Source organism: Gobio gobio (assembly GCF_949357685.1).
Source record: "Gobio gobio genome assembly, chromosome: 11".
Classification (NCBI taxonomy): Eukaryota; Metazoa; Chordata; class Actinopteri; order Cypriniformes; family Gobionidae; genus Gobio; species Gobio gobio.
In genome coordinates, this window is record NC_137104.1 from 36,938,070 (window position 1) to 36,954,963 (window position 16,894).

A 16,894-nucleotide genomic window follows, 5' to 3' on the forward strand; every position below is an offset into this window, starting at 1 on the left:
CGCGGCCCGGGTGGAGGCTGCTGCTTAGGTGGCGCAGAGGTAGAGGGAGCCGCAGGAGGGCGCCCTCGGCGGCGAGCAGGCTGAGGCAACTGCGCGGGCGGTGGGGTGGAGGCAGCAGCTGACCGCCGGGGCAGTATGTATTTTATAGCCTCAGTCTGCTTCTGAGCGGCCGAGAACTGTTGGGCGAAGCTCTCGACCGCTCCGCCGAATAGCCCATCCTGGGATATGGGGGCGTTGAGGAAACGGGTTCGCTCAGCGTCACGCATATCGGCCAGGGTGAGCCATAGGTGTCGCTCCTGGACCACATTTGTGGACATCACCTGACCCAGGGAGCGTGCAGTCACCTTCGTCGCCCGGAGAGCGAGGTCGGTGGCGGCACGCAACTCATTGCTGAGTCATGGGTCAGCCCCCCCCTCGTGCATATCACACAGCAACTTGGCTTGGTAAGCCTGAAGAGTTGCCATGGTATGCAAAGAAGCAGCGGCCTGCCCCGCAGCTCTATAGGACTTCGCCACCAGGGATGACGAAAACCTACAGGCTTTGGAGGGGTGCTTTGGGTCACCACGCCAGGACGAGGCGCTCTGAGGACACAGTTGCATCGCAACAGAACGTTCGACTGGGGGGACCCCAGTGTACCCATGAGCCGCGGCTCCATCGAGGGAGGTGAAGGCGGAAGAGTTCGCCAAACGTTCGCGGGAAGACAACGGGGACTTCCAGGAACGCGCGATCTCTTCATGCACCTCGGGGAAGAAAGGATTTGGAGGAGCGGTCGGACGGGTGTCCGAGCGCGCCGCCCCCAAAAACCAATCGTCCAACCGCGAACGCTCAGGCTGAGGCGGAGGGTTCCACTCCAACCCAAGCGCTGCGGCGGCCCGAGACAGCATGGCTGTCAATTCTGGGTCCGACTCGGGCAATGCTGGCGAACCCGAGGGTGGCAGCACAGCCGAATCATCATCCTCAGATGACTCCAGCCCACCTTGTGATGCGGCGATAGACATCTCTTCGTCCTCCGCCGTGCCAAACGCCACAGTCGGGACAGCAGGAGCCGGCCCCGATGTAGACGCTTGAGCACGGGCCGGGTCAGGTGCATGAGAGGGGGGTGTGGGCCGAGGAACTAGCGTCGGAGCTTTGTTCCACACCGTCACCCTCAGATCACCCTGGCCACCAGCCAAAGTGCCGCCTCCAGGGGAGACCGCAGATTGGGGGGTGGCAGAGGGGACTCTCATTCCGGCATCAGCACGGAATTCACGGAGTCTTGATCGTAGCACCGAGATGGCCAGGTTCCCGCAGAGAGAACATGAGTCATCCACGAGCGCTGCCTGAGCGTGCTGAAAGCCCAAACACGTCACGCAGCGCTCGTGCCCGTCGAAAGATAGAAGAGATCTACCGCACCCAGAAGTGCACGGACGAAACATCCTGAAAAGGACGTGTCACGTGCAAGCTCTTTTGTGAGAGGAAACTTTGCAGTCGATGCCGAAGCGCCCAGGGAAACACACACCAGCTGTCAGACAGACCACTGCGCAGATCAGCAGGCAGGAAGAATGCGATCACTGGAACGCGCCGTCACACCAACACCGACTGGAAAGCTGCTCGTCTCGAAGAAGCTGACAAGTCTCAGAAGGCTGTAGGAGTGAAGAGGTCCTCTTGGCTCCGAAAGCAGAAACATAATGCGATATTGCCACGTACTTCCTTATATACTCATGCGGTGAGGCGGAGTTACGTATGCAAATTCCGCATGCCCCATGGCATTGGCACGCCATTGGGCGTTTTCTCTAAGCTCGAAGATGATAGGCTTCTAAGCGAAACCCCCATTCGTTAGTCACTAACGTTACGTCGTAGTGACTGAACGAAAGGGAACTGGGATGGTCATGGCAGAAGCTTCATTTTGTGCTCAGTAACACGTGTGTTGATTTTGATGTTTGTTTTGGATCGTTGTCCTGATGGAAGATCCAACCACAGCCCATTCTAAGATTTCTAGCTGAGGCGTTCAGGTTTAGATTTTTTTATCTGTTGGTATTTACTAGAATCCATGACACCATGTATCTGAACAAGATGTCCCGGACCTCCAGCAAAAAAATAGGCCCACAATATTAAAGATCCAGTGGTATTTTTAACCGTGGGTATGGGGTACTTTTTATCCCTGTTTGCACCAAACCCATCTGGTGGGTTTGCTACCAAAAAGCTATTTTTATAGTTTCATCTGACCATAGAACCAGCCAGGTCACTTTTGAATTTCCAGTCGTGTCTGACAACTGAATATGCTGGAATTTGTTTCTGGATGAGCAAGAAGGATTTTTCTCGAAACCATCCCAAACAACATGTGGCGATGTAGGGTTTGTTTGATTTTCTTTTTTTTTTTAGGCTTTCTGACCCCAAGACTCAACTAATCTTTGCGATTCTCCATCTGTGATCCTTGGAGAGTCTTTGGCCACTCAAACTCTCCTCCTCACGGTGCATTAGGGCGATATAGACACATGTCCTCTTCCAGGCAGATTCGTAACATCTTTAGTTTATTGGAACTTCTTAATTATTGCTCTGATGGTGGAAATAGGGATTTTAAATGCTTTAGCTATTTTCCTACAGCCACTTTCTATTTTGTGAAGCTCAACAATCTTTTGCTGCACATCAGAACTATATTCTTTGTCTTTACTCGTTGTGAGGAATGATTAAGGGAATTTGACATTTGTGTTTCCTCATATTTATACTCCTGTGAAACAAGACGTCATAGCTAGACAATTTCATGTTCCTAGTCACCCTGGTGTGCTAAAAATGTAACTATTAATGGGAATATACTTCAGAGATAGTTTACTCATAAAAAGCTAGGGGTACCAATAATTGTGGCCAACGTGTTTTGGAGAAAAACATTGATTTCATAATGTGATTTTCCCCTGACTTTCGATTCTTTTACTTCAAGGAGGAATTTTTTGAATGATGGATCAAAAGGATAAACAATGCAGATTTATTTTTACAGCCATCTTTGATCATTTTTACCAGTGGTGCCTATAATTCTGACCACAACTGTATACAAACATACAAATGTACAGTTTACCTTTGTAGCAATTAAAATGCGTAACATTCATGGCAAAGTTATGTTAAATCTTCAGGCAAATATCTACACTCTGACATTTGACACATAAATGAAGTATTTTTGAAACCGTTTAGACATTTTCAAGAGACCAATTTTAAGGGCATTTAGAGAAAAAGCCCCATGTGTCTGTCCACGACATTTAGCCTACAATTGACTATAGGCCGAACACACCACACAAAGGTCATGGCAATTATTTAGCTAACATTCACTTAAAGAGAATCTCCTAAATCAGTGATTTTCTGTCTCTCTTCTTGTTCTTTCAGTTTTAAATGGCAGTTCACATGACATGCATTATATTGCATTATATATGCATTTTACTGTTCCCAAAGAAACAGCCCAATAATTATTTTTGTTATATTTTTATTCTTTTTATTTTCATGGACACATTTTGTCCTTTCTCTTTGGATTTTATATCAATTTGGATATATTCAGAATATATCAAGATTATCCTATTCAAATCAATGTGGGAAATGAGTTAGGTGAAAAGTAATCAAAAAGTAGTCTGATTATATTACCTTAAATGTGTAATGGGAAATATTGCTAACTAGGATTTGCAAGTAATCTACCCAGCACTGTCTATACAGAATAACGTACTAAGATGAACGACACATGTGGACAAACAATTGCAAAATATTGGCATTATGGTGTACTGATCGTGAATTTACAAATGATCTTAAAAGGTCTATACAATTAATCTTCAAATCTGGAGTAGTGACAAAATATATTTCATTCTGTGCAAGCAAAATTAAGAAACAAAATAAAAACACACAAACACACTTAGGGCCCTATTTTAACGTTCTGAGTGCATGGTCTGAAGTGCATGGCGCGAAGGGCATGGCACAGGTGTCTGAATCCACTTTTGCTAGTTTAATGACGGAAAAAGCGGTCTCTTAATGAGGCATGGGTGTGTTTTGGGCGTAACATGCAATAAACCAACCAGAGTCTCAGCTCCTATTCCCTTTAAAAGCGGAAAGACTTAAGAGAGGAATTCTTTTAATTTTAATATTTAAAAAAAGTTTGTGTGCTGCTGCAATCTAATCAAATGAGTGCAGAATCTCCCTGTGTGTGTAAACTCCCTGTGTGTAATAAGCAGAGTGTACGCGCGTTGTGCACCCGCCTATAGGGGCATATCACTAATGCGCCCTTTAAATAACACACAAAATAATGTGCTATTGACTTTAGACCAGGTTTTTGTTGATCAATGGTGCAGTCGTTTTCATTTGCCTCAAAATAGCAATGCGCCAACAATGCGCCTGAACACAACTAATTTTCAGACCATGGGCGAACAGATGGGCGCGAGTGCATTTGCTATTTAAACAATGTGGTGCTGGACGTGAAAATGATAACTGCGTCGGGATGAAACTAGCAAAAAACACTTGCGTCGCACCTGGCGTCGCATTGTGCCGGGTGTATGATAGGGCCCTCAGTGAGTGATTTATGTGGATGAACAGATGGATAATCAAACACACACACTTCATACATTTCTGATTCTTTATTTAACGTTACTTTATAAATAAAGGGAAGGTTAAAGATATAACATCAGAACACCTGGCCACTTCAGAATATCCTGTGCATTATGGAAAGTGTAGCACCATTTTGGAGACAAATCCAGCACTGACAGGGAGAATATTTGACCTAATGTTTATTCAGCACTCTTTCAGAAACAGTACATACAGGAAAAGTCTATTTGACACGAAACAATGAACATTATTAAGACACATGAGAAACATCACAGAAAAAAAAATCAGCTGAATAAACTCCATTTCACTCTTTCAGAATTCCTGGTTTACAATTTGCCACATTTTCCCTCTTACACTTTCATATTTCCTTCCTTTTCTTTTCACCAGTTTCACACCCTTTATGCTCCCAGTGACTGTTTGTCCTAGATTTCTGCTTGTCTGTTATTTAAATATTAATCATACCCCTGGTAATTACATGAGACCTTTCTAAAATAACATCAAAATTGCACACATAATGACACAGACAACTTTTACAGGCTGTTTTAACACACATAATGCAGTGCAACATCTGAGGGCACACAATCCAAGCTTCATATATGCTTAGAATCTATTCCCTATAGTCCACAGAATTGTGTTTTAGTCTTCTTTTAATGATTTTAATGCGCTCCTAATTAAAAGCTAAATCATTTCTCAAATAAATCAAATTTAATATTAGGTAAATGTTAACTGGTCGTCATTTTTATATTTCTCAAAACACAATAAGGAATCCTATATACAAATTCCTGGTGCAAAGTAAATAACCAATATATAATGCAACACAAGGACCACAAGAAACATAAAGTCCACAAATACACAGCACATCACTGAGGTTGAACATTGATCTCAACAAAACCATGGAGAGGCCTTTTCACTGTAGCACAAAGACTAATGTCACGCATCAAATGCTGGATAGCACACAAACAACCCATTGTGTAAGATACATCTGAGACGAATTCAGAATTATAAAATCATGGGTTTTTATGGCCATTATTTCCTAATTGTGTTTAAAGGTACAAACTGAGAAATACTCTGTCTAGTTCTGTCAATTAAGTTAATCTGCATTGCTGAGGGCCTGTTTTTTCTCTTGGAACATTTTAGAATTGGTCACTTCAGCTACATTTTGGAGGGAGACTTTCAGTATAGCAACTAGACGTATCACATCACCTGACCATTGACAGTTATTGCAGCAGTTTTGCACACATACAGTCAACACGTGCTTATGAAACCCTGCAGGAATGTAACAGATACTTGGATTGTATCTCTATCTAGGAAGCGAAGATGGCCAATGTTAGTTTGTTAAACTCGCTGCGATTTGTGAATCTATAGGGCAGAGATCCTCCCTCTCATGTTTTTGCTTTTCGTCCGTTTCACTCTCTTCCATCTTAGTGTTTTTCTGGTCGGCGATGGGCTCAGAAGATGGTGCTCCAGCGTTTGGGTGGAGAGCGAGATCGGCTTTCTCCCTGAGATAGGAGAGAAAACCAGTATGGTCATCATCATATCAGATGTGTAACACAAAACCGTCTCGACACTGGTGTTGGATTATGCAAGGTCAACATTGCATCACCGTTAGTTCTGAAACATATTACAAAGAACAAATGCTGAAGCGTGCATGGAAATAGCACATAGCATCAGCAGGATGGGTGAAGGACTGAATGTTCAATGTCACAACTAGAGCCTTTAATAACAAAAATGAAGTAAAGTTGAGTCATCCATATTGTAGGCGCTTTACCCAGCCAAAACAATATGCTACATTTCTAAAAGAGTGATCTGAGCACTCAGCGTTCTAGTTGTACAGCAAAAGGTGGCGAGCCAGCCTGATTTGATTGTGTCCACTGTTCAGAGAGAGATTGTCATGTGAAAAGTAGAAAAGGGAGAAAAGGAAATTAGCCAAGAGAGCAGATGAGGTGGATGATTTGAGCTGAACGTGAGCATCATACTGTTTGGACCATTTGCACCAAAATTACTCTGAACAATTTGTCCCAGGAACTTTCTTCCCAGGAACTCTTTCCCCCCCAGACCTGCTGCTGTCTGTGTTTCTATCGCGGTATTAAGTACCATGAAGATTAGTCCTGTGACGTAGGACTTCGTCCTCCGCAAATAAACGTAATAAAGCCTGAACCTCGTCGTTGGTCCATCGGTCGCATTTTTTAAACTCGAATAGCAAAAAACTTGTATTGCACACACCGCAACTGACTTTTAGGTTGAAATAAAATGCTGCGTGAGCTCAACCATTCAACATGTTCAGCACCCAAAACCCACCCCCGAAAGTTCCAGAACTGAAAAGTACAAGCTCGCGAGCATGGCCGTTTTGAGGGGGAAATCTTTATTCTGAACTTTATTTTGACCCCGGTTCCTGCGGTTGAAACACACCGAGTATCACCCCAAAGTCCCTAGTTCCTGGGGAAAGTTCCTGCGTTGGAAACACGGCTCAAGTTTCAAATGAATACTGAACTTTTTTTTTGTAAAAGATAAAATGTCCCATGCAGTTTCAATCAAAATATTGAGCAGCACAACTTGTTTTCAACATTGATAATATTGAATATTAAAGACCCCCTGTGGTGAAAATTCAGTTTTTCATGTTGTTTGGATGTCTATGTGGTGTTTTTAATATGCTTTCAGACAAACCATGTACAAATTCATGTCAACACCATTGCTGAGTATTTTCTCCTTAAAACTGCAGTGAACTAAAGACAGTTTCAAAAACACGGTTTGAAATCGCAGGTGGGTTTTAGCATATCATTAACTATGACCGCTCTAAAACAGGGGAGTCTCAAGAGAAGCCAGGTTATTTTACTGTTGATATGAATCATTGGGTACATTTAGCAATATAGCGGGTGAATTATTTATATGATTTATATTACGATGTTATGATGAACTATGTGCTTTTCTGCACTGACGTTCTATGATGCTCAAAGCATTTCTAAGGATGCTGATTTTTAGAAGGCCGACTGAGATGGCGAACGGGAACACGGTTTGTTTAAAATTAGCAACACATTATTAGCTGTTTGATAACAAAGGGCTAATCTAATTACCGTTATGTGTCCGACGTTGTAAAGAGCGATACCTTTGTTTACTACAGTAACTTGAGTAAAAGTTGACAGAGTGGATCTCTGAGCTGGTGTGTGTGAGAGGTGGCGGCAATATTGCATATTCATGGTTCCGAGTATACTAAATGAAGCAAGGGTGTAGAGTTATTTTCAAACTATTTTAAGTCACAGGAAAAACACGTTTAAGTATGTAATTATGGTGATCAAAGATGAGTTTTAATGGATAAAATTATTGACTACAGGGGGACTTTAAGAAATGTTTCTTGAGCACCAAATCAGCATTTTACAGTGAAATGTGACGGTGAAGACTGGAGTAAAAAGTTATTTTAAATTGTAATAATATTTTACTAGACTACTGTTTTTCTTTTTTTCTACCAGATAATGCTTGGTGAGCGACTGTCTCATACAAAGCTATCAAACAGCTTCATATATATATATATATATATATATATATATATATATATATATATATATATATATATATATATATATATATTTGCCTTGGTCTCTATCCACTTTCATTGTATGTACAAAAAACACCTCAGATATGCTAATTAACAGCTTTACTTTCCATGGAAGAAAGAAGGTCATACAGATTTGAAAAGACATGAGGATGAGTAAATGACGACAGAATTTTCCTTTCAATGTGAACGAATCTTTAAGAAGCAGGTGATATTTCTTAATCCGACGAAAATTCTATCTTTTTGGGAATCGATGAGCATAAAGTGATGTGAATACTTTTATGCCCTGTATCTGACAAGAGTCCACAATACTTATGTTACTATGAGGCTCTAAATGAATATAAGCAAGGTTAGGGTGCATGGTAAGACTCAACTTTCACTGTAAAATTTAAATAGAAGAGACGGGCATTCTTTATAACATGAATAAAAATTGATTTTGAAAAGCTTAAGTGAATAAAACCCCTCAATGACTGCTGAAAGACTAAACAGCCCTCACTGACAGTTTAGGTGTCATTATACTTTGGTGAAAGATGGATATTATTGGACTGGCATACTGAGGGTGACTCTGGGACAGAAACAGAAGCAGTCAATAGTCTCATCAAGGACATTCTCATTTACTTTTCCACATGTGTATTCAAGCACAGAGAGTGAGTTCTAGATGGTTTCAAAGCAATAATCTATGCTCCATCCTGTTATTGAGCATTTTTAATAGCCTTAATTACATCTCGATTTTGAAATTGCTTTCTGCATTTGAATAAAGGCGCATCAATCAACAGTAATTGCGCTTAAAAAAAAAAAAAAACCTGTGTATGATAGTTTTCTCAGAGGATCTAACACTGATTTCTTTTTCTGCTGTTTTAGGCTCACCAGGTTGAAGATTCTGGAGAGTGTGTTCTGTTCTCTTCTGCGTCTGTGTGGCGATCTAATGCTCTCCGAGCCACGCGCTGACGGGGAAGCCTAAAACACATAGTTTATGAACACAGAGAGGATACTGGCCTAGTGTTGTTTAATGATATACTATATTAAAATATTTTTCTGTCATATTATGTCAAACTGTGTATTAAAACAATGTATGACATAATACATTGTGTTCAGCATGGTATTTCACCCAAAAATAAAAATTCTGTCATCATTTACTCACCCTCAAGTTGTTTCAAACTTGTATGCATTTCTTTCTTCTGCTGAATTACACAAAAGAAGATATTTTTAGAATATGGAGAACTAAAAAGTTGATGGACCCCATTGACTTCCATAGTAGGGAAAAAAATACTATTGAAGTCAATGGGGTCAATCATCTGTTTGGTTGCCGACATTCTTAAAAATATCTTATTTTGTGTTCAAGAAATTCATACAGGTTTGGAACAACTTGAGGGTGAGGAAATGATAACAGAATTTTCATTTTTGGGTGAACTATCCCTTTAAAGGGATAAAATCCCTTTAAAAAAACTATCCCTTTAAAGGGATACTATCCCCCACCCAAAAAAAATAAGAAATAAAAATGACTCACCCTCATGTCGTTCCAAACCGTAAGACCTTTGAATATTTTTACTGAAATCTGAGAGCTCTCTGACCTCTCCATAGACCGCTATTTAATTAACAATTTCAAGGCCCAATAAGGTACTAAAGACATTGTTAAAATCATCTATGTGACTATAGTGGTTCAATCTTAATTTTATGAAGTGACGAGACTTTTTGTGCGCAAAACACAAACAAAATAACGATTTTATTCAACAATTTCTTCTAGTCTGTGTCAGACTCTTACGCTGTTGAACAGCGTAGTGTAAACAGTGCAGTGTTTCCTAGTTCTACAGCAGAGCGATGCACATGCATCGTGGTGCTCATGTGAACAGTGTTGGCCAATGGTAAGCCAGGATTCTGAAAGTGCTGCACTTTTTACACTGCATCAACAGCGTAAGAGTCTGACACAGGCTAGAAGACCTGTTAGTGAATTAACACCTTGAAAGTGTTAATTAAATTGCTGTCTATGGAGGGTCAGAAAGCTCTCGGATTTCATCAAAACTATCTTAATTTGTGTTCCGAGGATAAACAAAGGTCTTACAGGTTTGGATCGACATGAGGGTGAGTAATTAATGACAGAATTTTCCTTTTTGGGTCGACTAACCCTTTAAAGGTAATGTGTGTGCGTCGTCCCCCCCCCCCCCCCCCCCCCCATAGCATAAAGCACAAAAAAAGCATACAATTCATATTTCTGTCAAAATGTTTGGAAATGTACCTATTTAAAAAAACTCACAAAAAACAATTATTTGAAAACTATTATTTTTCCTATTTCATTTCATGGCACAAAAACGACACACTTCACCTTTAAGGAAGTCTCAGTAATGTCCATGAACATTCACAGAACTGCAACTCTTTCCTGTGGTCATAATATTGCAATATAGCATTTATTCCGCCTTTTTTTTTTTTTTTTGATTAGTGACGCATTTCTGCATCAACGGCTAGAAATAAACAGTGTGATAGCAGGTTGCAACACAGGGGATGTTACATGTTTGCCACATATCAAGTATTATAGGAGGGGGTGATTCAGGGTACATATGAGGACAATCACATGGGTTATTTACATATTTCGATCTACCATAGGAAAGTTTTGCCAGCCAAATAAATGTTTATGGTGTGTGTGTGAGTTTTAATGTCCAAATGCATCCAATGCTGCATGCCTTTATGTATTGGAGCCTGTGGAGTTAAACAACACGTGACTAAAACACAGGGGCGCTGGTGAGTCAGTCAATCAGGACCTGGGAAAGGAGTAGATGAGTTGGAGTATGAGTTTATGGGGGGAGTGAACAGTTTGAAGACCCCTAGAGAGAAAGCTGCTTTACCGGCTACGACTCAGAAAAAGTCTCGCTGTCTCAAAGTCATCAAGAAGCAGAGAGTCGCTCTGGGTCAGGAGAAATTCCATCATAAAAGAAAGAGCGCAACAATCAAGTCAAAAGAAAAATATACAGAAAGAAAGAAACTGAAAAACATGAGCTTGTAATCATTTCAGTGTCTGAGATCACTCTTTTATAGTTCAGCTGAAAGCTGTGGAAATTCATAATCACTTAGGATAAAATGACAAGATTTCTAAAGTAACGCCTATTTCATGCATTTTTGGCATAACACCATTTGTTCTGCAATGAAATTATGCATTAATCTTGCATTAATAAGTGAAACAATTATATTGAAAGCATTAAATGTGGCTAAATTGAAACCACAGTGCAATAATGCTTCATAAATTCCATTAGGAAAATTACACAGGCTTAAATTTCCTGGCCCCCAAAAACACAAAAAATTTGATCAATCTGGAGTTTTGTGGAGAATGAACCCACGCAACCTTATAAAACATCTTATCCCACAGGTTAACGAGAAGATCGCATGAAGCGCAGCGAAAAGTTCAGCAGCTGTAATTAGAGCGATGCATTGGTTAATACACAAAGAAGAGAACAAATGATAAAGTAACACGACAGATCTATTAGAAATGAGACACAGGACAGGAAGGCTTCCTGCAATCAGATCTGTTTATGGGGGTGTCTGTGAATGCAAACGTGAATCACGTCAAGGACGAGTGACGTACCAGGCCCAATACTTCTCTCCACTGTAAATGAAAAAAAGAAAGAAAAGAATGTAGAATGATTCTTTCTTGTTTCTTAGATGTAATAACAATTTCATCGCTGAATACGAGAGGGCATAGAAAATTATCATGGGTTAAACCTATTCTATCTAGAATGTTATGAATATCACAGTCTTGCTCTGCTAGTACTATTTATACCCCGAGCACTGCTTAATTAACTACAAATGATTGCAAATCAGTATCCCAAGAAGAAAAAAAAGGAGTTAGATAAATGCCAATAGAAAAATGGGATGTGAGACTTACCCTTGACTTGGGACGAGGAGAGGACACCTTTCAAGAAACAAATTAAAACTTTTAGTCATGGAATATTTTTGGTATTCAAAAGGCACAGCCACAACTTTTAATGAAGAGGCCTGAGCATTATAACGAGACACTGCGTGATCCAGTGTAATACAAACAAGAAAAGCAATCATGGAACAAGACTTTTCATTTTAAAGATGTTTAGGAGTTTACATTCATTTGGCTTCCTTGCCGTTCAGATTAATAATGAAGGCAGAGCGTGTATGTTTTTAATGAACAAGCCCACACAACTGAGGAACAACTGTGCAATTAATGTTTCCCAGAAAAACATTGAGTCCTAAAACGTTAACAGTTATAGTTTCCACAGTACTGATTTTTTTGTGTGTGTTTTTCAGGGAAAAATCCATTTCATATTTACACATCACATCTTACATCACAAAAAAAAAGTAAAGAAGGTGATGGTAAAGCGAAAGACATCTCATTTAAAGTAAAACATCTCTGCTCTGTCAGGTGAAAGTTTCCACACATACAAGAGTATATTCTCACCCTTTTCATCTAAAAACAGTGACTTCAAAGAGTGACTCATTCTTTACGACGGTGTAAAAGAAAATCTTTTAAATTTACGGTGGTAGCAACATTTTAGGTTTTACTATTCACTTAAATTCACAGTAAAAAACGTATTTCATTAACTGATGTAATGTTAACATACCAACCTATACCAATATCTGTTATATCTTTGTAATACACTGACAAGCACAAAAACAAGTGGTGATGAGAAAGCCACAGGATGAAACAAAACTCATCACAAGCAGCTTTGCCACAAGCTGAGAAGAAATTACTAATATATAAAAAGGTGCAGTGTCTTTCACACAAATACAAAACACCATGGTAACACACATATGCATACAAATTAATTTAACAACTGTAGATGTAACCCTAATGTACATTTAGTGAATTTCAACGAAAGTTACGGTTACCAATTAACAGGTTTTTACAGTAAAATCATGATTTTTTTTTACAGTGTACATAGCTGACACTAGTGATGTAAGTGTGTGTAATGTTGTCTGTCTGAGAGAAAAACAAGTCTGGACTATTGTAGCAAAGAAAACACGGGCTGCATGTTGAACATGACGACAAACTTGGCCTGCAAACTTAGACGGCAAATGGCTAGACACAATGTGGCATGTCTAGGACCAAAACTGCCTTTTGTTTGGGTTGCCTTATATCTTTGGTTCTTCATCAGCTATGTATGCTCTTTCTTTTAATATATTTGACCTGATATGTTCGATGTGGTCATGTTTTCCTGCTGCTCTGTGCTTTGAGTGTGGTAGCAACCTCTTTGGATCAGTGGGAGCTAAAGATGAGAACACAGGGAGGTGTGAAAATATCGTTCTCATGTCTCAACATGAATTGATTTCTTTTCTGAGGTTTCTTTTGCTAGTTTCACGTGATTCTTTGAAGTTTGGGGCTTGTTCAAATCCATGGCAGCACACAGATACTGTACTTACAAAGCTCCTGAAGAAATGCACCACAGGGTTGACATCTCCACGACGACGGGTGGAAGAGTGATGGGGTCTCTGTGGAGAGGAGGATAGATGACCACGAAATGAGCCCTTCAAATAAATGAAAGAGAAATGTCCAGAGTCAAGGTGTAACATGCATTAAGACGACAACTTCTTGGACTGGAAATTCAACCAATAAAGATTCAAAAGACTAACACTTCATTTTGTTGGTCCCCTTTAGACATTCTGACTATAAGGAACGTTGCGCCTACATGTCAACTAACTCTCATTAGAGTATCAGTAGACTGTCTACTTAATATCTGCTAACACTTTATTTTGATGCTCCCCAACTGACATTCTACTTAGTAACTTTGCAAGCATGTCAGCGTACTCTACTCTAACCCGAACCCTAACAGTCTACTAATACTCAACTACTCTAATGAGAGTTAGTTGACATGTAGGTGCAATGTTACTTATAGTCAACAGAATGTCTAAAGGGGACCATCAGAATAAAGTGGTCCCCATTTGTTGGCCAGAGGAGAACTGGCCCCCCGACTGAGCCTGGTTTCTCCCAAAAAGAAACCATTCTGTCCCCTGATGGGGTTTTGGTTCCTTGCCACTGTCGTCTCTGGCTTGCTTAGTTGAGGACACTTAATATTCAACAATATTATTTATCTGACTGCATTGACACCATTGTATGAGAACTGAACTGAGCTGGACGATGACATCACTGTTTTCTCAAGAGCTGCTGAATATATAAATGAACAAATTACTAGCTAATGATTTTTACAACGGAAATAAATCACCACAGATCTTAAGTAAGCTGGACAATGACTGCTGTACAGCTGAAACAAACTATAAAGCTGCTTTGAAACAATCTGAATTGTAAAAAAGCACTATATAAATGAAGGTGTCTTGACTTGACCTGACCAATCCAGTTTTTCAATTTCTGTGAATACCACGAGTAGACATCGAAGAGGCAAAAGTAAATATCATGCTAATCTAAATTTATCTTTGCATATGACATTTGCTTTAGAACATCAAAATGAGCATTCAACAAGGAGGTATGAGTGTCAAAAGAGAAAGCTCTAGCTAGAGGAACTAACTGAATTGCACTTCACCACCAGAACAGAACACCCCTATAATGATATCACTTGCACTGCAAACAGCTGTGTCCAAAGCTTCTTAATGCTGTGAGGAATCATTGGGTTTTTTTCTTTCTTTATTTGAGCCATTTTGCACTGATCGGTTGCTGCTAAAGAAGGCAAAAATAATTCTCAATAACGTTATCAGTTGCTGAAGCAGAATGAACAGTACTTTGTTTGAGCCGTTCATTGTTTTGAAACAGATTCAGCTATTTGTTCAGGATTTAAGACCAAATTCTTTGTTTAAATGCTCCGTACATTAAAACGAATAGAATTGTCTTATCTGGTAACATGACTTGAAAGTATGAAAGTATGGATATGAAATGTTCTGAAATGTTTATACATGGCATGTCACTGATATACATTTAACTTTGTACATTATTTATAGATATAGACAGTATTTGGTGGCAAATAAACAGAACACCAAATAGTAGGATTTAAATTATGAGCGATACACATACAATACTATGGCAAACCGCATGCATAATACTGCAGAATACTGTCAGGTATTTCAACCAGTGCATGCAGATAATAGGTGAATAACATAATTTGTTTAATGCAAGCCAAAATGAGATGAGAAGCGGGAGACTATTTGCAGTACAGATGCATTTGAACTCACTCACTCAATTAAAAACCTCTCCAAGAGTATTGTTGCGAGTCTGTAAACAAATTCAACACAAATGCAATCACCGCTGAGTCCTAAACTATATTCGAATTCAGCTTCTCAATCTGGAACCAGTATTTTCCCCAAGAAATTGAGCAAGAAGTTGTCGTTGACCATGACATGTTTTAAATAAAAATGACTCACTTTTGCCTTTCTCTTTTTGTCTCCTCCAAAGAACCTGCCAATCTGATCCAGGAGACCAGGGGCCTTCTTCTTCCTGCCCAGCCCGAAGGCGCTTTGTCCAGAGGTGCTTGCAGTGGCCATTCTAGGTGTTGATCTGTTTGGTGGTCTACAATCTGGATGGCCCACGAATGTCCTTCTTCACTCAATCCAAATTCCGCTCTGGGGACACTCTGCAAACCTTCCCGATAGTCTTCGGCACTTCTAAGGAAGAAGGGCTGGCCTTTGAAGGTGTCGTCCCCTCCGTTGCATGGCATCACGGGAGATGAGGTGGGTCTGTAATAGCGTCAGTGATTCTGGGCTGGTGCCAGGCATTCTTTCGAGCCCTATGCGCCCGCGGAGGGTGTCACTACCCTGCTCTCTGATAAAAGGAGCTGCTATTGTTCTAGTCCACATCTGCCTCGACTTGGGCCGAGCACAACAAGGCCTGTCTATGAGAAAGAACCAGAGCGCAGTGAAGAACGGCTTCGGCACAATCAAACCATTGTTGTGATGACTCATGTTCATTATACAAATAGTTTACATTGAGAAATGACATATGGTATACTGCAGCGTATAGGGTTTGGAATTGTTAGCTGCAGACACGTGTTGCCATGCTTCATTCATGCAATATGATAAAGCGCGTCTCCAGACATTTAAGGAACACAGACACATCCTGATGATTTCAAGCTACAGTTGAAGCTTGAAATCAACACGCCTTGTTTTATTTCGAAATGCTGTGAACTAGTTCTTGGACTGATTTCTTGAGTGTTGTAACTTGTGCAACCTGCACTCACCCACTCATCCTCTTCCCTTCACGTCTTGAAATATTCACAAATAAATTTTCAATGGCTTTGCCATTAATTAACCAACTGCTGTGTGTGATACTCAGCATGGTGGCCATCGTGCTTTTCAGAGAAACATTATGAAAATACGAACAAATGAGGGTGAAGTGTTGCTAAAATGCTGTTGGCTTTAGCGTGCTGTTTCTTTCCTCATTTTTTTCAAACAATTGCCAGTTGTTTGCGCTGCGAGTTTGGCCAGAGAACAAAGGCCACAGTGTTTCATAGTAGAAATATGCTGCTTTTATTATTCATTCATTTTTAAAAATGCATTCTCTTTTTCTTGTTGCTGTTGTACTATCTGTTGCAAAAACTGCCATTTCTGATCATATAAACAAAAGCTTTTCCTTCGCTATGATCACCCAGATGTGAGGCTGCAATTTCCTTTGTCCTCAAGATGTTTTCCACAAGGTCATTATTAGAGGAAATTCATTCAAACATGCCTAAGCTAAAATAATGAGGCATATGTGAAATAGCTCAGGAAACGCAGGCAGAAATGATGCACTGACTTTGTAAACACATCTAGTCAATTTAATATACCATCAAACCTAGACGTGCAGCTATTTTAAAATAATGCATGATTTAAAATGGAAAGCTGAAGCTAGATAAAGGTAAATGT

The 16,894-nt window shown here is 40.1% G+C and overlaps 1 protein-coding gene across 9 annotated transcripts; it reads right to left on the bottom strand.

Annotated features, from left to right (window-relative positions):
* Positions 1-2,947: 2,947 nt before the first annotated feature.
* On the bottom strand, positions 2,948-15,841 carry mbpa (myelin basic protein a). 9 transcript variants are annotated; one of them, XM_079829686.1, is made up of 7 exons: positions 15,419-15,706; positions 13,472-13,576; positions 11,967-11,993; positions 11,667-11,687; positions 10,933-10,991; positions 8,963-9,052; positions 4,565-6,047 (listed from the first exon to the last, which is right to left on the bottom strand). In XM_079829686.1, the coding sequence occupies exons 1-7, from the start codon at positions 15,536-15,538 to the stop codon at positions 5,876-5,878; spliced, it is 594 nt and encodes a 197-aa protein (XP_079685812.1). In that variant the 5' UTR covers positions 15,539-15,706; the 3' UTR covers positions 4,565-5,875. The 9 variants fall into 9 exon arrangements, with proteins under 9 accessions (XP_079685815.1, XP_079685819.1, XP_079685814.1 ...); XM_079829687.1 differs by having other exon boundaries at positions 13,472-13,540; positions 15,419-15,631; XM_079829689.1 differs by lacking the exon at positions 10,933-10,991 and having other exon boundaries at positions 2,948-6,047.
* Positions 15,842-16,894: the final 1,053 nt, after the last annotated feature.

Bases quoted from the DNA above. Each gene is read 5' to 3' on its own strand.
- mbpa (XM_079829686.1), bottom strand. From the start codon at position 15,538: ATGGCCACTGCAAGCACCTCTGGACAAAGCGCCTTCGGGCTGGGCAGG. The intron at 13,577-15,418 runs GTGAGTCATTTT...ATTTATTTGAAG, and splicing joins ACAAAAAGAGAAAGGCAAAA to GGCTCATTTCGTGGTCATCT. The intron at 10,992-11,666 runs GTACGTCACTCG...CTCCTGACCCAG, and splicing joins GGAGAGAAGTATTGGGCCTG to AGCGACTCTCTGCTTCTTGA.